This window comes from Pinus tabuliformis, chromosome 5_1, assembly GCF_031772625.1.
Source record: "Pinus tabuliformis cultivar Carrire ecotype Pingquan chromosome 5_1, CPIR1, whole genome shotgun sequence".
Lineage (NCBI taxonomy): Eukaryota > Viridiplantae > Streptophyta > Pinopsida > Pinales > Pinaceae > Pinus > Pinus tabuliformis.
In genome coordinates this window covers 658,336,304-658,359,409 of record NC_142305.1, presented here as the reverse complement: position 1 = coordinate 658,359,409, position 23,106 = coordinate 658,336,304, and the positions used below count along the sequence as shown (strand labels likewise).

The 23,106-nt window shown below is 36.6% G+C and overlaps 1 protein-coding gene across 2 annotated transcripts; it reads right to left on the bottom strand.

The window, feature by feature from the left end:
* Positions 1-3,268: 3,268 nt before the first annotated feature.
* On the bottom strand, positions 3,269-4,760 carry LOC149166714 (uncharacterized). Of its 2 annotated transcripts, none has more exons than XM_089431393.1 (3): positions 4,511-4,760; positions 3,949-4,073; positions 3,269-3,823 (listed from the first exon to the last, which is right to left on the bottom strand). In XM_089431393.1, the coding sequence occupies exons 1-3, from the start codon at positions 4,706-4,708 to the stop codon at positions 3,739-3,741; spliced, it is 408 nt and encodes a 135-aa protein (XP_089287519.1). In that variant the 5' UTR covers positions 4,709-4,760; the 3' UTR covers positions 3,269-3,738. The 2 variants fall into 2 exon arrangements, with proteins under 2 accessions (XP_089287519.1, XP_089287520.1); XM_089431394.1 differs by having other exon boundaries at positions 3,272-3,823; positions 3,904-4,073; positions 4,511-4,754.
* Between the last annotated feature and the right edge of the window lie 18,346 nt (positions 4,761-23,106).

Here is a 23,106-nt window from a genome sequence, read left to right as displayed (position 1 = left end):
ATAAACCTTTAGCACTAAATCTAATTTTTTGTGGAGAAGTGCAATGACACATTCTTTTTTATGAAAATAAAGTTGATATTTAAAAAAAAAAGCTAAATAATGAACCAATCCCTTATAATATAATAAAAATGTAAACCCTCTCTACATCCACTAACAACTTCTCTACCAAGGTGTTGCCCAAAATGAAAAATATTATATACAACCCGTGGAATGATGCAAAGAGTAAATTTCATAGAAAAGTTCATAGTAGAATTGTATTGAGATAGTAAACTATGCTAAGATAAATATATAGAAATGATCAATTAAAAGAGAAAAGGATGAACAACATAACGTAATCATTTGCAACTTATTTTAGCTAGACCCTACATAATTTTAGAGGAAAATTTCGTCTTATAAAATTGAATAAACAATATGAGTTCGTTAATCATTTAGAATTCCTAACTGTAAAATATTTACAAATATTTTATTATTGTGGATAATATTTCAAAAATTTCTAAAAAGAATGTAATATTTTCTATAGAAGACATAAGTTTTGGGGTTAATGGATGCACAAAAGGGAAAGTTCAGAAAATTGAAGGAAAGAAAATTTAAATCTTATGATTAGCCACATTTTTACCAATCAATATAAAAGTATTTTGGAAAATAATATTAGCATATGGCTAAAAATCTATAGGAAAATCACGAAAATTATAGACAAGCTACTTATGCTTAGGATCATTCTAGGGTAGCGTTGAATTAATAAAACTAGTTTTCATTGATATTTCACTAAATTTAGAAAATATTTTGATGTGGTACCCATGACTAACGTTTCAAATAGGTTAGAAAAGGTAAATGTTCCTTTTGAATTGAAATTTGTTGTCATAAGTTTGTAAGAGAACATTATTTCGAAGTTTATGAACCCTAAGGATAGGTCAAAATAAATAATTATAATATTGAAATTAAGCAAGGTTGTCCCTTATCCCCTATATTTTTTCGCACATGTATTAAAAATTTAGATGATTGTTTGGAAGATGTAGGCTTTCCTGCTTTTTACACTCACTTGTTTTGAAGTCATCCTTCTTCTTATTGTGATGATATTGTCCTTATGAAACTGATTCCCATGACCTTCATAACAAAATTAAGAAACCTCAAGAAATTTTGGTGTAATATTGTTAATTTAGAAATCAAACTACATGCCACTTTGAAACCAAATGCAAAGTAATCATCTATGATGATTTTGTAGATGACAACAATAACTACGAGAAATTTCCTTCATAAAATATGTTATAATTTATTTTCTTCACAAGGTTAAATAGATCTATAGCATTGAGAAAAGAATAAATGAGGGTCGCAAAGCTTATTGTATGATTGAAAATAATTGTAAATTAGTTGATTTTTTGATATAAGGAAAAAACGATTGTTATTATATTACATGGATGTGAAGTTTTGGGATGAGATACCTATAGAGAATCCTAGAGAATGATAGAGGAAATCTAAAAATAATTTCATCTCTAATAATATCGAAAATAAATGTAATACACCATACGGTATCCACTTCATAGAAGTGAGTCTCTTCACGATTGAGAGAACCAATATGATTAAATACTTATCATACAAGAACAAGATAAAAAATATTGATGATAAGAGCTTACCGAAATTTCCTTGAAACTTCAAACAAAATCACAAGATAAGAAGTTATCTAGCAAAATTAATAGGAACAAAAATATTACTATTGTTAACTTAAGGAGAATCTATTTTACTGTAAACAAATAATGAAAAAAGGAAAATTAAGATAGTGGAAGGAGGTCTTCAAAACTAATCTAGAACATCAAAATTGTCTCTTGATTTTGACTACTGCAAAGATGAAAAACAACACTATTAAAATAAGAACAAACTTTCAAACGTTACAGAAACTAAGTGGTTAATGTTCCGAAAACCATTTGGAATGAAAGAGTATTTCATTTTTATGAAAATAAGATGTTTAAAAATGATAAACACTTGCTCTAAAAGTTTCGTACATATACTGAATTAGGTCACATTTTTAAAACATTTGATCAAAATTATCATGATTTTGGAGATCTCTTTTAATAATTTCAAAATATGAAAATAAAATTATAAAAAAAAGTCTCCTCTATTTTTCATAAAATTATGAAATTAATTTTAATTAATACTACTATTCTTCTTGATCACCATCACCATCACCATCACCATCACCATCACCATCCTCATCCTCATCCTCATCCTCATCCTCTTCCTCTTCCTCTTCCTCTTCCTCTTCCTCTTCCTCAGTAAAAATAGACGTATAAAAAAATCACATAATCTTATACTTAATTAAAATTTCATAAATCAATTATGATACCAATGAATCCTCGTCATCATTCTCAATATCGCCCGCATTCTTAAATTATATAATGCTATATTCTTAATTCATAACTCTCAGATGATTTATAAATTAGTTTGTATGTCATTTTTATTTAAAGAACATTGACATGTCAAGTTGAATCAGTATTGATAAACGAATGTCACTTCTCGTAACACTGAATGTATTGCATGTTGCCCATGGACATAATGAAACCATTGATAAGATTAGATTAATTAAATATATATGGGTTGATTGGTTTTTACATATAAAAATTTTAAATATGACATAACGATTCACGTCGTCATTCTCACTGAACATTAGAAGATCATGCTTCCATTTGGATGTGATATATATATATATATATATATATATATATATATATATATATATATATATATTAAAATTGAAATGGTATGAAGTCCTAAAGAAATAAGAGCAGATGCACCCATCAGAGTTTTTTACAGCCCAGATGCAACCATTATTGATCGGATTCCTTCTATTTAGAGAGGGGCATTGATCACATTTGGCATCCGGCGATCTATTTTGAGGGAGTCGGGACATACGAGGTTAGGGCAGCATGATGATGACACTTGGCACCTATTGTAACCATGGGGAACATGTATGAGTCCCTTGTTGATTTTGGCCATGATTAGTGGATGAGCTCTCGATTTGTGTGGGATCCACCGTGAAAATAATCAAAGTTAATGTCAAAGTTGATGTTTTACTAAATTTAATTTCATATTTGGTTATATATCAATGGTGCACAATGATGCTTAACGCTTGCAGACTCATCCGCTTGTCCTAACCTCCTGAATTAAGAGCATGACGGACACAAAAATCCATTTGAATCGCGGGATGTCTCGCGGGATGCCCCTAAAGCATTTGAACTTTATATTTTCTTTGCGCAATAATTAAATTTTACTCGAAGACAATCATGACAAGTAACAGCCATTATATTCTAAAATCCTATTAAAGAATCTTACCCGTGAACGATAATACTCACGGGTACACTGTCCTCTACCATGAAATTTCCGGGCATGTACAACGAGATATCTCGTGGAGTAGCTACCACCAAAGAACAACTCTATCAAACAAACTCTCACCCTGATTCTATGAAATAAACTATACTCTCGACAAAATCCTGGCCTTCACATCACTGACGGAAGATTACTAATTGGAGCGTAACATGCAATCACATGACTTTACTAACATATTCTCAACAATTTGAATGTGAATATCTAATGAAAATATAACGTTCTTGGCATCTTGTATAGCAGAAAGCATTCGCAGAAAATGCTACCACCATGGGAATCCCACGGATTATGATCTGAAATATGACTGAAATAATATTTTTCTTTTCACCAGAAGAGGAGGCTGAACAAGCGCAGCTAGTCACATTAGCTACAGTCCGCTGTGATATCCTTCAGTATCCAAGAACAAGGCTTTGATCTGCCCGGCTGTAACATCGCCCCATTTGGATTGCTGACAAATTGTCGAAAACAACAGAGTTAGAGCGTTAGCTAGTCAAGCGTACTGCATATTCAATTGAAATATTTCAGTACCTCTGCCTGAAATACATTTAGTGCAAATCCATTAAGGCAGCTTACGCCTGCTTGCTTAAGCCCAAGACCAAGTCCATCCAGACCACTGATTGTGCATAGGAGTAACCCGGGCTTCTAGAACAGAACATGTGGATGTTTAGCGCCTTCCCTTCTCTTGTCCTCACATCCAACTGCATTTTCAGACACAAGATATCAGAAGAGGTTCTCTTTCTCAGCCAATCAGCAACGATTGCATTCATACCTAAAAGGATTACAGACAATCTAAAATTGAGCCATGATTATAGAGAACCCTTGAAACTTGTGTACACAAGGAGATTGGATAGAACATGTGGCACTCTCTGCTATAAACAAAAGAGGACCCATAAAATTCTAGACAGAAGAAGCCGAGAAAAATGAATATGCAAGAATCTGATGAGTTTTGATTAAGAGAGATCATAACAGATTCACTAAAGCTCGGAAACAAAGAAAATATTCATTTACTGTGAGATTTCATTGTGGAAAACAAAAACAGAAATATTGACCGAAGGGAGCGAAAACCGATTCCAAACTAGATGAATGTGGACTTAATGGACGGTGAGCAATGTGGGGGATTTTATTGTCATTTCACCTTCCGCCTTGTATATGCGCCAATTAATGAAACCCTCGCTGGGAGGCTACAAAGTTGAAGCAAGAATTTTGTCTCAGATAGATGAATATCGGCCTTGAATGATAGGAGAAACGCAACCTTTCCGTTCGTATTATCTTCACTCTGACACATATTTGCACAAGAATATGCCATAACCCAAAAACCTTCTGCATATGACATTCCTGGAGACGAATTGGAGGCCGGCTTTATAGTTCTAGATCAGGAAAGACGATCATAGGCAGCTGTATGTCAATTAATGAAAGAAGCCTTTCTGGTAGATGCGGTGCCTAATTGCTCTCATTTTTGTTATTTTCTGATGTATTTTGGTATTTTCTGTTCAACTTGCAGATTCCAAGTGCACCGCCTCGACTCACTGTACATGTCACATGATGCCATTACAAGCCTTATGTGTCACTTGTAGATAATTTCCTTCCTTTTTCACTCGATGGAATCAGCGTGGTGGTAGTCTTTGCCTGGCTGACTTTAATTCTGGATTAAGCAACAAACCTAGTTAATTTTGGTTCATTCCGGGTAGTGTGGGTACAAGGAAATTAAGTTGAAGAAGACAGACACTAGCTCGGTATAGAGATTATTAATAAGTTGTGGAATCTCCTCCAAGTAATCAGCAACATCTACCAATGTTGAGACCCTATCCATCTGCTAAATGAAGACCTCAGGGTCAGTTATCGCTAATGAGCCACATTAAACTAAAATCCAAAAATAAAACTGTTGGGGATGGCAAATTTATCCGAAAAAAATATGGGGAAATTATAGAAAACTAAAGGCAAATCCACTTTAGTTAACTCACATGCTGAAATAACAACCCTATATGTATATCTTTCCACCCTTTATTGTTTTTGCTATTTTTTTCAACCTATGATATTGTTGGACATCTCATCTTCGTTGGATAGCTTATCTTCTATGAGTTGGTGTGGAATGTGGAGTGCAAGAGACCACTTGGAATATGAATTCAAGCATCACATCAATGTACTATAAATGTATATCATGTCAATAATATATGTAATTCAATATTCTATAATTTATAAATGTTTACATTCTATGTGTGTGGGTTTGACAAGATATCAGAGTGAGTGAATTCTGGATTGCCCCAATTCGAGCCACTTGTTTTGTGGCCCTTCTCTCCATGTCAGTTTTGTCTGTCAGAACTGCACCTAAGTGCTCTGCCATTGCTCCATCTATTTCCTGTATCTATCATCTCTACTCTAAAACTCTACACAAGTCTGACGGGAGTCTCTGTCAATTTGTGCACTGCTCCTGAACCACCCTTCCCATTTTATTCGTTCCCTATTAGCTACATTGTTGGTCCGACACCGCGATAATTTTATTGTTGACTTAACTCTATGTTTCCTTTTTGCAACTGTCTTAAACTCTGATCCATTATCTGGAAATACTTTTTCCGCTTATGTTGAGCACAGTAAAAATTACATCAAAAAATTTTTGGCCTTGCTCTGCGTGTTAATCTTTTGCACTGATAGTTATAATTTGAGGATCTTACGAACTGAAATTTGTAACGTTGTGGGTTCTAAACTGTGTTACGAAAGTATGGGCCGAGGAAGTTAGAGTTGTATATCCAACTCAAAAGATGCCTTCAAGCTCGTATTTGCAAAGAGTCATCCACATGAACTCGAACCACAAATGACGAATTGAGGCAGATTGCTAATGCTTGTGAAGTTTTGATTGAAGGAATACTAAACGATTGGAGTTTTATTGTGGTAGCTGAATGTGAGCAACGTGTTTGAGACGTGTTGAGTAACATGTATGACATTTGTGGCACAACATATGAGATTTGGAGTGGTGTGGTCAACTCTGGTGGTTGTTTTTTGGTGAGTAGCATATGATCTAGAATCTTGAATAGTTCTGTATCTTTCCGACCTGTCACTGAAGATCCTCTCTGTAGTTTCCATACCATCTATTCTGGGTCAAACAATGGAGCTTCCAACACACATAAGAGTTACATTGTCGACTGAACATTGTTGACGTTTAGTGGCTTGAAGATTCCAGCCGAGAGGGCCGAGTTGCCTTCATTTATATTGTTGGGTGAGTTCTTCATTTTTTGGGTCGAAGTCTGCACCAAAAAGGGCCGAGTTTGCAGTTAAATGAAAGGCACATATATCTGAGTTTTGGAATAGTTACTTCTGTAGTGGCTCAGTGCAATACTAGAGGGAAAGGGTACAAGTTTACATTGTCCAAGCTGTTGTTCGAGTTGTACTTTGTGGGTAGAGTGTGCCACTATGAAGGAGTCAAGTCCCTTTACTTGATGATGGGTCAAATCTTCTTAGTAATTGGTTTCATATACAGCTGAAGCAGGGCCGAGTATTCTCTAATCTTCTGGAGGTGAACACATGAGGAACAAGAGTGTTGCTATCTATGTAAAAGACACATTTCTTGACTTCCCTCGGGCTATATGTTATGATTATTACATGGACTGATTTGCTAGAGTTTATTTGCTGATATAACATTCCAAGAACTGTGCTTCTAATTCTTGTCCATAATTTGATATTATGCTCGAAAATAGAAAGTGAAAGAAAAAAAAGTTTACTAAAGGACAATAATTACTGAGTATTAAAGGTTCTAGATACACTCATACTCTCCATGACTGAGTGTGGTACGATGAAAATAATTAAAAATGTTTTTTTTTACAGTAAAGATTGTTTGCAAAATGCATAAGCAAACTTTGAGTTTTTGCAACTGGAGTCTCAACTTCAGAAAGATGAGCTATAAGAGAAAAGTGATCGTGGTGAACCTGTTTCTGTTCAGAGCATTGAAACAAACTCCCATAAACAACAAGTCTATAGTGTTACAGTTGACTCAGATCTAGTGCCCAATGAAGTAGGAGAGTTATATGCAGATGCAAAAATTTAGCCTACGCTTCTCAAGTCGGCCATCAGACCTTGGGAAAAGCTAGTCCATAACAAGCACATAACAGGTCTTGGATATGATAAGGAGGTTTCCTTTCATATTCCAAATTACCCAAAACCCATCTAGTTTCATAGTGCTCGATTTCTTCATGACATTTCACTTTCAATGGTTTTAGATTTTGTTCCTTTTCCATAACAGCAATAATGGAATGTTAAATTCCAACATTGTTACTGAGTTGGCCATATGAAATATCATTGTATTGATCTTCATCCATGCAAGTATTGTGGTCAACATACTTATTCTTCACACAGATGCTTAAAAAACAAGCCTCCTGCAAGAACATAGATTCATCTTGGATGGATCTCTTCTTGGCAATGGGCTTCAACGGCCAAGAAGATATTTCACTCATACAACAGGATTTGTTCTTGAATATTGAAAAGTCTTATAGTTGATATCTCTTCATCTTCTCACCTTGTATCTGACAGGGGAGGAAGCGATAGTCGTATACAAGTTTCAAAGCCACATGAAGTGAGCCTCAGCCACGACCTACCATACCAGATTCAGAGTTGTAGCTAGAGACAGAGTTGCCACTGAACATGTCTTCAATTGGTGGCCAACCTTAAACCATCTATGCGGGGTTGCAACCTCCCTTCAAATAATTGGGGACACTTCCTCTAGTAGAAGACTTCAACTTCTTACCATTTTTGGAAGAGTTCCAAAAATTGCATTAAGAATTATAGAGTTGATGGTCATCCTTAAACTACCGTAGGTTGTAGATCTCCCTGTTTCAGGTTGAAGGTCTCCCTCTGCAAATCATTAGGGACACTTCCTCTAGCAGAAGATTTCATCTTATTTCCAACTTTGGAAAAATTCTAGGAAATGCTCTAAATGTTCCAGTGTTGGTGGTCATCCTTAAATCACCCCCCTTATACCAACATTTCAAAGAGCACATTCAACCTAGTGCTACGATGCATTTTTGCATATTTTTTATTACAACTCTCTTTTTGGACTCATACATACCCCTTCAGATTAAGGGGGGGAGTGTTGGACACCTAATCCTCTATGGGTTGGTGTGGAATGTGAATAGCCACCAAAGTCCAAGAGGTGACTTGGAATATGAATGGAAGGGTCACATCAATGTACTAGAAATGTAGATCATGTCAATAATATATTCAATTCAATGTTCTATCATTTATGAATGTTTACATTCCATGCGAGTTTAACATATATTTTTTAGATGCCCAATGTCCAAACATGGCGTGTAAGCTCGTATCACCTATTACAAAGAGATTTATAAGTTAAACATCTTGTATTTTCACCCACATTACCAATACTTTAAAAGCCCAATCCATCTATCATTCAATTGATCATATGAGAACCAACCACTAAACTGTAAATATCACCCAAAATAGAGTATAAACTATTTATAGAACCTCTCCAATATTAAAGCCATAGAAGTAAACAATTAGCGACATTTGAAATTGTGACGATCCACCATTCCCTAGATCATGACATTCTAAGAAATCAGAGTCAATCCAAATTGTCATGATCCAAATTTCGTACATAATGTCAAAATCTTACAACCCAACAGTCAAAAGCTCCATAAATATAATAATGATAGATAGACGATGAAAGTTTATATTTTTTTTTTCGTGGGTATAGATAAGGATCTCTTTGACAGGGCATTAGATTCAAGTTGGTCATTGAACGATGCAAATACGCTAGCAGTAGCTAGTTTCAATTAACCCTTCTATTAGACTAAAATGTGCCAAACGGCTCTCTATTAATTAGGCACAATAATAGGCTCTAAATACCTCAAAATATGACACAAAACACCATCCAAATCAGTCCCTAAATCTCAATAGAGTCCTTGCAGAACTGAATTTGAATATGTTGGGATTATAACTTCAGACATCATAATTTGTATGCAGGTATGTTGTTTGTCTAACATTATACCTCAATGAAGGTAAACACAGAAAACCAAAATAGGGAAAGATGCAAAGGGGACAAGGGGAATGAATACAAATCTTAGAACACCTTCAAGATGTTGGGAAACATAGAATTAATCATAATGATACAATCATTAAACTTATTCGTCTGTCTCCTCTATGCCATGAGATTCTTAGCAAGAAACCCTTTCTTTCTCACTCTACAACACTGCATTACGATACCCACATTTGTTATTGCTATTAATAGCATGACAAGGATCTACTTCCCTTTCAACAAATATACCAATTACATTCTGATTCCATCCATTTTCATGTAATCCAGAGTTGAATCCAGCTGGATTTTCCATATTTCATGTTACTGCCTGTGCTAAAGTATTTTCCGCCCTTAGTATTACGTATTTTTTAGGCACTTTTTGGATGGTGGAAGGTTATAGGTGAAAAAAATTAAAATGAACAAAATAATGGAGCAAAGTACTTCTCTTCTAAGTATTGCAAATCACTTAAATAATATTACATTGGAAACATCAATGGTAAATGACTGGAGTGAAACTCGACTTAAACTAGACTATGTGAAACTAAACTAGCACACTTGGAGGGGTGATTTTGACACTTAACAGGTGATTTAGATTAGATTCACCAAAACAACCCTTAATTAAAATCACATAAAAAATTCAATTAAGATACCTACTCGTTTATGTCTCAGCTAGGCTTACAATTTAAAAATTGACTTCAGCTTTTCTTCTTCTCTTTTTTCCAGATCCTATACATTACAATTTCTCCAACTTTTAAAGGAGGTTTCCCCCTTGAAGAGGGTTATTTCTAAGGTGTTCATCTATATTTTCTATCTTTTTGTGCACTGGTTTCATAACATTTGGTATTAGAGCTTTGGATTCTAGGGTTTCGCTGCTCCAAACAAGTCATCGTGGAATCTTCACTATAACTTGTTTTTTGCAATGTTTCAGAAGCTAAAAAAAAACCCATTTGAGACAAAACCTTTCTAAACCTTGGGTCCAAATTTCGGATCTTATCTGCCTATAGTCTCAGATATATGATCTGAGGAAATTATGGTTTTGGAAAGCTCCATTATTTCAACTAAAACAGGTCATCGTGGTAGTTTCACTATAACATGTTTGCTACAAAGTTTCAGAAGCTAAAAAAAAACCCATTTGATACGAAAGCAGTCTGAAGCTCGGGTGTGTATTTCAGATCTTGTCTCGCGATATTTTTGGATATATGATCTGAGGAAGTTATGGTTTTTGCAAACCCCCAAAATATCTCTTAAACAGGTGGCCTTGGGAAAATTGTCATAACTTTCTCTCTGAGCATCAGATTGAAATTTCGTAACAAGTTACAGAAAGAGGATAGATTGTAGTTTCCTTTTTATATTTTTCACATCATAAGATCAAAACAGTGACACATGGAACTTCATACAACTTCTCTCTTCTGAAAAGGTATATAATCAGGTCATCTAGGGAGATTGTGCATAACTCCTTCTTGTAGAATCCAATTCCGATCAGACTGGTGGCATTGGAAAGAGGACGTAGAGGATTATTGCAGGTCATGATTTAAGAACTGAAAGATCCAAAATTACAAATTTATAGATGCTTCAAGATAGAGCTCCTAAAATCAAGAGAAGCCAATATGAGGAAGTTTGATGGCAAGGATTTGGTAAATTTTGATACTACAAATGGAGCAATATTTTGATCTACATGAGGTCAAGCTATTAAAAAAGGTACGCATTTCATCTTCTTATTTAGAACCGGATCAATTTTTATGGTATAAAGGGCTTTTCTCTCATAAACCACTTGTTACATGGTCAATTTTCAAAGAGGAAATGATAGAACATTATGAGGATACAAAGAGAAACACCTTCTTTAGCCAATTGATAAATCTCAAACAAAAGTGTTCAAGGGCAAAGCACATTGAGGACTTCCAAAAATTGAATATAAGGGAAACTGATATTCCAGAGAAGTAGAGGATTGATGTCTCCATAGGGACTTTAAAGGATAACATTCAACATGAGGTTCGTCTTTGAGAACCTAATTCATTGGAGAAGACATTCAGGTTGCCAAGAAAAGTGGAAAGCAAAATTATGGCAACAAGGAATTCTACCCTTCACAACTATAAATATGGAAGTTTTGTTTCTCCTAGCCTTCCAAAACCTATAAGGTTGACACCACAACGATTGGAAGAAAAAAGAGAAAAATGACTTTGTTACAATTGTGATAACAAATACATTAAAGGCCATAAGTGTGCTGAGAAGAAATTATTTTACATCGATTGTGAAGAGGTGAAAGAAAAGGATCAAGAAACATCAAAAAAAGAGGATATACACCAGGAACCAACCCCAAATAAAGAAGAAATTAATCCAACCATATCTTGTAAAGAATTGGCAAGAATTACCACTCCTCAAACTCTCAAGATAGAAGGACTTATCAAGAAGAAAAAGGTTCAAGAAGTGAAAGATCACATCGAGAAAGAAGAAAGTAATCTAACCATATCTTGTAATGCAGTGGCTGGAATTACTACTCCTCAAGCTATCAAGGTAGAAGGACATATCAAGAAGAAAAATGTTCAACGAGTGAAAAATCACATCCAGCATCAAGAAATGAATCTGACTATATCATGTAATGCATTGGAAAAAATTACCATTCCTCTAACTCTCAAGATAGAAGGACATATCAAGAAGAAAAAGGTCCAAGAAGAGAAAGATCACGTCGAGCATCAAGAAATGAATTTGAAAATATCTTGTAATACATTGGCCAGAATTACCACTCCTCAAACCATCACTATAGAAGGACATATCAAGAAAAAAAAGGTAATAGTGTTGATTGATTCGAGCAATACCCATAATTTTATTCATTATAAGATATCCAAGGAATTGAGTTGCTTCCTATATCCAACACCAGAGTATCAAGTATGGTTGCAAATGGAGGAACGATAAATTTCTCTAGAAACTGCCATAATATCAAACTATCCATGGGAGAATATGTATTGAATAGCCCAATGCTTTCCATTCCAATGGGTGGTGCTGATGTTGTACTAGGAGTCCAATGGCTACAATCCTTGGGTACAATAGCTTTTAATTTTCAAGAACTTTTCACGAAATTTTCTTCGGAAGGACATGAAGTTGAATTAAGGGGTATCATAGGGAAACTGGGAAACATAATCATCTCTAACAGAATGAAAAAGCTTCTAAAGAAAGAACAAAGAGGCGTAATTGCACAATTATGTTCGTTAGGGGTTCCCACATCGAAATCATCTATTTCTCCATATCTCCAAAAAGTCATGGAAAATCATTCTAAGGTATTTGAGACTCCTAAAGGCCTCCCACCTATTCGTGATCATGATCATGCTATTCATTTGATTCTAGGAAGTGTTCCTCAAAACATCAACCCTTATAGATATCCATATTCCCAAAGGAGTAAAATTGAACGTATGGTTACCAAAATTCTAGAGGTTGGTAGAATTATCCAACCAAATTCAATAAACAAAATAAGGGATGAATGGAAGAATGATGAAGTAGGGTGGGAACTGATTCAAAAGTTGCATAAGATCTGAGCTCAAACATTGTTTCCAAAACTTGATAAGGAAGGAAAAATCATATTGGAACCTGAAGCAGTAACAGAACCAAGAAATCGACAACTACGAAATAGATCAATTTTAGAATATCTCATCAAGTGGAAGAACTTACCCACTGAAGATTCCACATGGGAGGACAAGAATTTTATACAGAAGCATTGAGAACTACTCAACGTTGAGGACAACACGTTTTGAAGTAGAGGGGAATGTTAGGTCCCTATACTACTAGTTTAACCCCTTAATATTATGAGTACAACCCCCTTATTATATTGTTGTGCCCATGTAGTCCCCATATTGTTATTATTGTGCCCCATGAAAGCCCACTATTGTTATTATTGTGCCCTTACATTATTATTGTTATGTCGGCTCTGATTATATTATGTCCCCTTAGACTCCTATATATAAAAAGGAGGCCTTATCATTTGTATCATCCAAGAATTGTTCATTTGTGTAATGTAAAGGAGGTTTCCCCCTCAAAGAGGCTTATTTCTAAGCCGTTGATCTATCTTTTCTATCTTTTTGTGAGATGGTTTCATAAAATTTCATCTCTTTCTCTTTGTTGTATTCTTCAAAGCGCAGTTTCTTCATTTTCTAGTGCAGGTATTCCATTCTTCAAGGTTGTCTAAGCATATCATGGACTTATTCAAAAAATAACTTGTAGCGTGCTTTATAGTGTGCTTTTCATAGTGTATTATATTTTATAGTGTGCTTTTCATCATCAATTTGTTGCAACATAAGACCATTATACAGATTCATCTCTTCAAGACTCCAATACCTAAAAATTTCATTAATTTGTTCATCATCCAAGCTGTCTTCAATGTTCATTTCTGCATCTTCTCTGCAGACTTTCTCAAGGCATGGTGTTGCAAGCCATGGTTGAAGGAAATTTACTTGTTCTTCATAATAATTTTGTGTACCTGCACGTTGGAAATCAATGGTAATTTTTAAAACATATGTAAAACCACATTGGTTTTGTTCCTTCTACTCTGTAATGAGAGATTTTGCTTGTTGCGCTTCTTTCTCTGCCTCTTTTTTTGTCTATGTTTTCTCTTTGTGGGCCTCCTTGTTCGTCTCTTCCTTTGTTTCTGTCTATGTTTTCTCTTTGTGGGCTTCCTTGTTTGTCTCTTCCTTTGTTTTTGTCTATGTCTCTTCAACTTCTTTACTAACTTGTGCTGCTGCACACATGCTGTCCACCACTGATTCAAGTGGGATTTTCTCACTAAACAACATCATGTCTATATGATGTTTTTGTTGCATCACCTGTAACCATTCCTCATTAGCCAACAATTATTCATCAAAATTTACATAACAATATTATTTTCTAGATTCACCATAGTATCGACTGCTCCAATGGCAGCTTCATTGTCCTTAGCAAACTCTGTTGTTAGATTCACCAAATTTTCATCAACAAGATCTGTTCTTGGATTCACCGAAAAATCATCAGCAATATCTGTTGTTGGTGTTAGGTTACTATACCAATAGGTGTCATATTTCATGATTAATTGTGGAAATGCCAAATATGATCATCCTTTCTATGCTGCAAAGGTTCCATATTTTCAAAAATCAAAAATTCAAAAAATGTAAAGAGGGTATGCCCTAAAAGAATAATCAAAGGGCAAAAGAATGAATTGGTCAAGAAAGATAGAAAATGAACCCCAAAGAAAAGACCAGGAAAGTGGCTAGTCAAAATGGCACTATTGTCATATTTTTTGCAAACAAGTTCAAGTTATGCAATCAGTGACTTTTGTCACACTTGATGGATGGCCCAACAGCTCAATCTTGGCCAATCCATGTTTAAACTTCTTGTTTTAGCATTAGATAATAAGGTCTGTCCAAACAGTTTAAGCTTGGCAGATCAGTAGTTAGGTAGAGAAGCAAGGGTGCTCAACAGCTGAATCTAAGCCCCTGGAAGAGATAAGGATAGACTTAGATAGGAGGGAAGTCAAAAGAAAACAAGAGAGAAAGGGTTTGCTAGCTCAAATGCACCCAAGGAGAAAGAAGAAAAAATGTTAGGTGTATTAGGTTGGGTAGGCAATTTGATGTTGCAGAAGCAAATTTGTGATCATTTATGTCCTTTGGAATATGTTCTATCTCATGGATATCACAAGTACCATGGCAAAGTGGCTACAAAATAGGTGGAGCATGAATAATTTCCCTCCCATTCGCCCAAGACCATTTACTAACTTCCCTCAAGGTCTCTGAGATCTAGTCAGTACACCTAATTCACTTCATTTTACAGAAAAAACCAAGTGAAATTCTAGTTTTACTTGAGAGAACCAAGCCACATTTCTTGTGTAAAACTCTCTTTCTCCCATAGGTTCAGTCTCTATAAATTCATGACCTGGATCCCTTTTTATTCTCTAAGCCTAAGTTTTACTCATTTCACATAGTGTATTGATCAAATATACCACTTCATATTGACATCCTAAATCTATTATATAACTCCTATATAAAGTCTTCCCCTCCCATACTATGTAAAAATACATAAAAAATCCCAAAAAGATTATAAATATCCCCCCCTACAGCTAAAGTTATGGCCATATTGTAATTTTTGTTGGGAGCCATTGGTCCACCCGGGGCCAATAACAACCCTCCACGCGCCCCATCGGGATTTGTTTAACATTTGGTTAAACAAATAACCAAGGCCGCCAACATAAACCATATAATAACCCCGATAACCAAAGTTTTGTACCCCACAAAACATATAAAACGTTAATATTACGGCAGGTCCCCGCAACGTACCTCCCTGCCAACTCCTCGTCTCGTCAACCGTCGGATCTGATCCCCCAGATCGGACGGCTCACATCCATATCGAAAACCCTCCGATGTCCGAAAGATAGCACCCAATGAAAAGCGATATTTCCGCCATACTCCGGGACGTGTGTCCTTCACCCGCTACCATCGCATCCCCTCCGCCCGAAACGACCTTTGTTCAAAAGCGGTGCGGGGAATACCATATACCACCCCATGGAACCCCTGATGACATCACCCCCATGTCATCACCCATGTCAGCTGCCACCTCACACTGTGTCGTCCGCCCTGTCCGTCACGTCAGCACCAGGTCACCTTCCGTACCCTGTACACGACAAAAAATTTACGTCATGATGACGTCATCACAAAAAAGCACCAAAAGCCCATAAAGCCCAAATTTTGTTAAAAAACCCATGAAAGTGATTATTTTCGTCCATTTATATTCGTTGATTTGCGGAACCTGTGCATGCAAACTACGACGAATTTGCCACTAAAACTCCAGTCTGTCACCTTGACCACCATAATCTGGCATCTTGCTCTACAAATCATCTTCCAACCAGCCAATTACTCTCGGGCGCGTCGCTAAAACATAGGTATTTCTCCATTACTCCCAAATCCTGAGTATTTCTTTTTTTTTTTCTCTGCATTCCACTCGAAGAACCAATAATCCAACAAATTCAGCACATAACCCTTGAAAAATACGCCCCGACCATACCTCTTATGTCCATTTTTTCTGAAAAAACTTGACTGTTGCAGCTAAAAACACAGTGAGCTGATAAAAATAGGTATTTCCCAAAGTTTTGTTCCCAAGCCCCCTATTTCAAACTTTCCTCTTCAAAATCTCCAAAAAATTCCGAAATATTGAGTTGAATTGGTCAAAATACCTACAAAATGCACGCCATTACCACTCTTTTTGTCCAGCTTTCCGACTAAACTCTGCAAACTTTGTTTTTTACTATGAATTTTACCTAGTGAGGGAATTTCTAATTAAAACTCAGTCTGCAGTTTCTTGAGAAAAACCCCAGAGCTAGTATTATGTTTTTTGTTGCTAAACAGACCCAAATTCCAATTAAAAGCATAGATAGTTGAGCAATGGAGGCTCCAGTGGCCCTCAATATTGCCCCTCTTAATGCTCCACATAAAGAACTTTAATGGATACCCCTAGCTGACAGGGATTTCGAAATTAATGATTTTGTTGGTGAAAAACTTCATCTCCAAGCCTTCTGTGAGATCAGGAATAGCTACAGGAACAAAGCTGATGTATTTGGAATCTGGGAGTCTAATATTCCCATGTATTACCTCCCTTCAATGAATGTATTCCCTGACATCATTCACCAATGTCATGCCAATTTTGAGCCCACTCAAAGAGCAGTTATGGCTCCATCTGGGACTGTCCTCTTCTATATTACTCCTCAATCCATAAATGAGATGCTACACTCTAAGCCAACTTAGCCTCTGGCCGCTTTCTCCTTGGGATTCTTGCTTGACCAAGGTGCCAAACTTCCCAGTTCAGAGAGAACCAAAATTGTTCAGTTATTCATGAAACCAAATTGCCAGCACCAGCAGCCTCCTCCTTATCTGCATTCTTGGTTCAATGAGGCAGGGAGATTCATTGTAGACATGATATCCTACATCTTAGGATTTAAAACCAGTGAGTATGTTGATGAAACTGTCTTAGTGTTGATGTCCATATTCACTACAGGACAACCCCTTGTTGTCCGATATGATTATGCGACCTTCATAGCCAATAAAATCCATGAGCAATTCATGAGCCTGGATAGAGAGAGAGTGTTTAAATACACATCATACATATATCATTTGTTGTTGTACAATCAAACAAACAGTTTTCAAATCTCCCTCAAAAAATTGGATTGCAAAGGAGAGCCTAGGTCAGTAATCTTCTGGACCTCAGTTTTCCTTCGTGTTAATGATTCCCCTTATTCTTACTGTGAATTCATTGAACTATTCATACATCCAACCTCCTCTTTACTGATCACAGGTACTCTAGATAGACTTTCTGGTGAAATGCAAAGAATTTTACAGCTCTCTAAAAGCTACAGCATAGGTGACTGGTACTTTTACCAGAATGACACTGAAATAAGAATATATGGCTCTGAAATATGCCCCTACAAGCTACCCAAATTTGTGCCCGTGAGGCTGTTTACACTAGAGTACTTCAGGCAGTTTATCCATGCATACTTAATCCACTTTTGCAACGCTAAGGAAAAGGCATAGCTCAAAATAAGAAATCAATTGGGACCTTTTATCTTTAAAAAAGGGAAGCTTGGGAGGAAGCAGATAAGATTCTAGGGGAGAAACTTATGCTGGAACAAAGCTTTCATTGGTCACCATATGACCCTGGTCATTTTATAAGTTATAGAAAAGTCAAATACAACCTGGCACCATATGTTCATTGCAAGATCCCTGAGATCCAGTATGCTAACCAATAAGAATGGTTAGAGGGCACATTAGTTGAAGAGATTACTGAGGAAGAAAAACTAGAAAAGGCTATGAAAGGGCTTGAAAAAACACTTGACCTGGACTCTTTTGGACAGGTATCCTTCAAGCTGCCCCAACACATAGGAGGCAACACATCTTTCGCCACGACTTCTCAACAACCATTACAAAAGGCCAACACAGCATCAGCTAAAGGCAAGGAGGTAATAGGTGGGGAACAGAAAACAATGGAAGATCAGACAGATACATCAAAGGAACAAAGCCAAGGGAAAGGTCCTTCAACACAGACAAAGGTGCCTGAAATCCCTGTATTACAAACTCCTCTAAATGAGGAAAGAGGCAAGAAAAGAGACAGGCAGGAAGACACACCTAGAAGTGGATCAACAAAACAACAAGGGGAAAGAGGCAAAGGTTAAATCCTTAGTCAGAAGAGGAACTCTTGGAAGAGACAACAAGCAACCTGAGAGGTGAGGGAAGAACTGAACAACAGACTCCTCCAATCTTGGAAACATCAACTAGCTCATATCAGCAAGAGCTAGAGAGGCAACATGGTGGGGAGGTTACATCCACCAGGCCACAGAGCAAACAACAGAGCAAGCAAGGCTCAGATATCAAGAAAGCATTTACTGAAATAAAGTCTAGAAATGAGCTAGTAAGGATCCAACTTTATAATCAATTGTTGAGAATTACCCCCACAAATCAACAAAGGTTACTGGCAGCATACGATATACAAGAAGGAAAAATGACTCTTAGTCACTTCAAGCCCACAAGGCAGCAGCCACAGTTAGCTGTTGATTATATCAGGACCAATCTGGAAGTTCTCTCTAAAGACATCCACCCAATGGACCAGATTGAATTACATAAACAAACCAGAGAAATGGTGTACTCCACCTTGGCAAACAAAGCATTATTAGCTCACAAACAGCAAAATTCATTACCTAGTACTTCTGCCTAATTGGAATTGTAAAAGGCTTCTTCTTTGGCTAAGGATAACAGAATTAAATCCTTAGAAGAAATCATCATAGAGCTGGGACATGATCCCAAGGATCCCAAAGGCATCCAAGCATTAATAAGAAAGAAGGAGGAAGACATTGCAGCCCTCAATAAGCAATTAAAGTTGCCGATTACAATGCATCCACAAACCACAAAAGTTTCACAGCAGAAAGCAGAGGATGACACAATGGGTTTACTAATGAGGATGAATGAGAGACTGGCAGAAACATAGAAGGCATTGGAAGAGTCACTATAAGGAAAACAGGGAGAGTTGGCCTCTCAGCCATCTCAAACAACTCCAATTGTTACAACTGTTCCTTCTACAGTCACAACAGCAGTCCCTCCTACTGATCCAGCGTCAACAGCACCAAGCACTACATCAACAACAACAGTAACAATAACAGTACCAGATACCAGCATGAGCATGGAAAAGATGATAAAGGAAATAAAAGAGTTAGAACTCCAAATGGCAGAGCTGAAGGAAGCCAAAGAAAAATTGGCCAAGTTAGAGGTAAGCTATGATAAATCGAAAATAACTGTGGCTGAAAAAACAAGAGAGATAAAGGCCTTGGAAAATAAGGTAAAATCCTTGGAGAAAGATCTTACTCTACATAAAACTCTATTAGAAATCAAAACAATTTTGTGGACTAAAATTGGCCAGTCCATCGCTGATTAATGGAGATCAATACAGACTATCCATGAGCAAATTGAATTGATAGAAATAGCCCGAGTGGAGATACAAAAGGCCAGAGCATTATTGAGAAACATGTCCGAACATGCCAATAGACTAATTCATTTTTTTAATACTCATACCAAAGAGCAACTAGCAACTCTAGATATCAGGGAGAGAACAGGTACCATTTTGACAGTTAAAAAGGTGTTGACTATGAAGAATTTTGTACAAAATATGGAGAGAAAGTTTTAAGAAATGAAAATAGAAATAACTGCTTTTATAGAAAAGTTCACAACCTTACAGCAAAAGGGTCTACCCAGTTTGTTAACCAGCAACCAGAGGCTGTTGACACATGAACAATATGCTCACAGGGTGAATACATATGTTACCAATCATATCACAGCATCATCAAGCACTTCAGAAGACACAGTACCTCCCTCTGGACAGAGCTTATATGATAAGTTGGAAAATCTGTTCTATATCGAGCATGAAATAACACATCTTTTTGAAGTCCAACCCAATTTCTACAGGTATACTGAAGCTGATGAAATATTGATAAAACTACAAAGACAACAGTTTCCAACAGACCAATGGTGGCAGAACATATTGGAGGTTTTACCAAGGTAGTTTTGGTTCTCCTTCTTTTTGATCATTTGCATTTAATCAAATTCAAATGCGCGTGCCACATATTACAAAAATGAAAACAACAGAGGAAGGAATTCATGCCAAAATGCATTAGAGCGGAATTAGGCACAGATGACAGGGCCAGGACAGCAACGCAGGAACGCAAATAAAGGACAGCTACCAGCCGACTTGTTCAGTTAAAAAGTCAAATATATCAGACCACCTAAGGCAGCCAGTACAGCGGAAGTTACTCCCACATTCATTGCACTATGTTTTCAATGTCACTTACTACCTTTGAAGAAGTAGGTGGATAAAGTTATTGCTTGATATTTTCTTTATGAGATATTTTGTAACTCTTTTGTATAAATACCTCCTTTAGAGATGTATTGAGGGTTGGTTGGTGAATATCATTCTGGACCTGCACTGTAAATTTTGAGAACGCTTCTAAATAAAGATTGCTGGAATGCTTTGCTGATGAACTATCTGGTTATGGAATTAATGGCAGAAGCCCATGTTGTAGAATTCTTGGATTATCTCATGGATCAATAAGTTTTCTAACTCATGTTTCACTGATTCTATGTTTTATATATCATCTAAGTATCATGTTCTAAATTGTAGGAAAAAAGAATAGCCCATAATTTACTTTGCTATACTCTATGTTCAATTCCTGTCAATTTTTAAGTTTTCTTGAGGACTAGCATAGGCAGGAATTCTTGATTGCTCCTGTCTCCCTGGTTCTTGCACTCTGAATATAATTCGGGAATTCTTAGTTGCTCCTTGGTAATATTCACTCACTTTCCCTCTATTAGCATAATGAAAGATCCTTAATTGCCTTTCATTCCTTGACTCCATTTCATCCTATTCCAGCTTGAAGATTGTTCCATCATTAATCATCTTGCTCTGTAGTTCCTTCTTTTGCCAAGGAAACCATACCCAAAAGTTTATTTTCATTTGACTCCATTAACCCAATGGTCTAAACTTCTCATACTTTACAGCCCTATTTTATTGAATGTCACCATCCAAACATCAAACAAATACCTGTACCTCATAACTGGCCTAACATATAGCAAAACAAAGCTAAATCATAAAGAGAGAGCCCTCTCTGGTTGCAGATTGGCTAAAATCTACAGCTAAAAGACTGGTTAGTGGTTACCTCGGTCGTATTCCCTTTTCCACTACCTTTGGGGAACAACCTGAGTGATAACATCATTGGCGACTCCACTGGGGACCTGAATGACTGTTTGTTACTGTTGTCTATTTTCTAAAGCTTCAGATGGAGCCTGAAGTTAGCCAGGTAGCCTTTGAAACTGTTTTTGTTGTGCATTTACAGGAGTAAATAAATGCTGCTTCAGTCAATCTCGTGTCTAGTTTTTGGGTTTAAACAGTTGTCCCAAAGATTCGATCAATTTCCTTGTTTTAACACATTTAAAGGAAAGCCCAAAGCCTCCTATATTTCAGAAAAGCTTCCTTAAAAATATTGCCAAAATTCATAATCTTCAAATACTTCCAGAAAATACCAAAACAGATTTAGAAGCTGGCTCCAAAGAAGAAAACTCGTTACACTAGATCAAATCCAGATCCCAATCCTCCAGCTATTTTTGAAAACCCTAACTTGATCTCTAAGAATCTTAGGAGACAAGAAAGTCTAGAAAATTCTGCTGATTTAAACCTTGATATACTTCAGTAAAACCTTACCAAATCTGAGCTTACTCCCTGAAAAGCGACAGTCCTTTCTTTTGTTGCTGTAGCTTCTTCTAGTTCACCATCATCACTTTGAAGCACCTCTTCGACTCCTCCATCCACTCTGTTTATCTCAGTTGTTATCCCTTTGCTTCTAGCTGTCCCATTTATACCTATCAATATGGCAAACCGATATGCTCCTTTGCAGTTGCCTGCAAATCCAAGGGTTATGCCTCAAGATTATCAAAGAAAAATCACATATTTTGATGGTACTGGCTCCTACATGGCACAACAACATACTAAGAAAATGATGGACTATTTTGAGAACTATGAAATTGATGATAACGACGTGAGGATGAAAATTTTTGTCCAAAGCCTAACTGGTGATGTAAGGAACTAGTTTAGGGCACTTGCTGCAAACACAATTGTTGATCCGGATGCCCTATACCAAACCTTTTTGAACAGATGGGAAAAGAAGAAGAACCCATTGCATATCCTATCAGAATATGAGAGTTTAAAAAGAGGCCCACAAGAAACTTTCCAAGACTACTGTACTAGATTCAATAAAGTGTATAATGCTATTCCCCAAAACCTTAGGCCTCCACTTGACTTAGCGTTGATCAAATTCCCTAATGGATTTGATTCTGATATGGCATATCAACTAAGGGAAAGAGCCCCTCCGAGCTTAGAAGACATGCAGAGCATAACTGTTAGTGTAGAGGCCAATCTAATCTCCAAAAGGGCTCGAGCTAGAGCTGAAAGAAGGACTCCCGTCAAAGAAGAGCCTTCTGCATTTGAGTAGAAACTAGATGCAATTATCAAAGGAATGGATAGACTGGGTGATAGAGTGGAAACCGTTGAAAGGAAATCTTCTTGGGAAGGTCAACAAAGTAACACCACTAGAAATCCAAACTTTAGAAAAAATCAAAATCCTAACACCAGCAAGGCTGGCCCTTATCTGAATATCAGACCTCCATTTCAAGAGAACT

What these genes read in the sequence shown, in the direction of transcription:
- LOC149166714 (XM_089431393.1), bottom strand. Translation starts at nt 4,708, where the DNA reads ATGTCATATGCAGAAGGTTTTTGGGTTATGGCATATTCTTGTGCAAAT. An exon ending in GCGCATATACAAGGCGGAAG is followed by an intron (nt 4,074 to 4,510) that starts GTGAAATGACAA and finishes CTGAAAATGCAG; the next exon opens with TTGGATGTGAGGACAAGAGA. An exon ending in TTGGGCTTAAGCAAGCAGGC is followed by an intron (nt 3,824 to 3,948) that starts GTAAGCTGCCTT and finishes ACAATTTGTCAG; the next exon opens with CAATCCAAATGGGGCGATGT.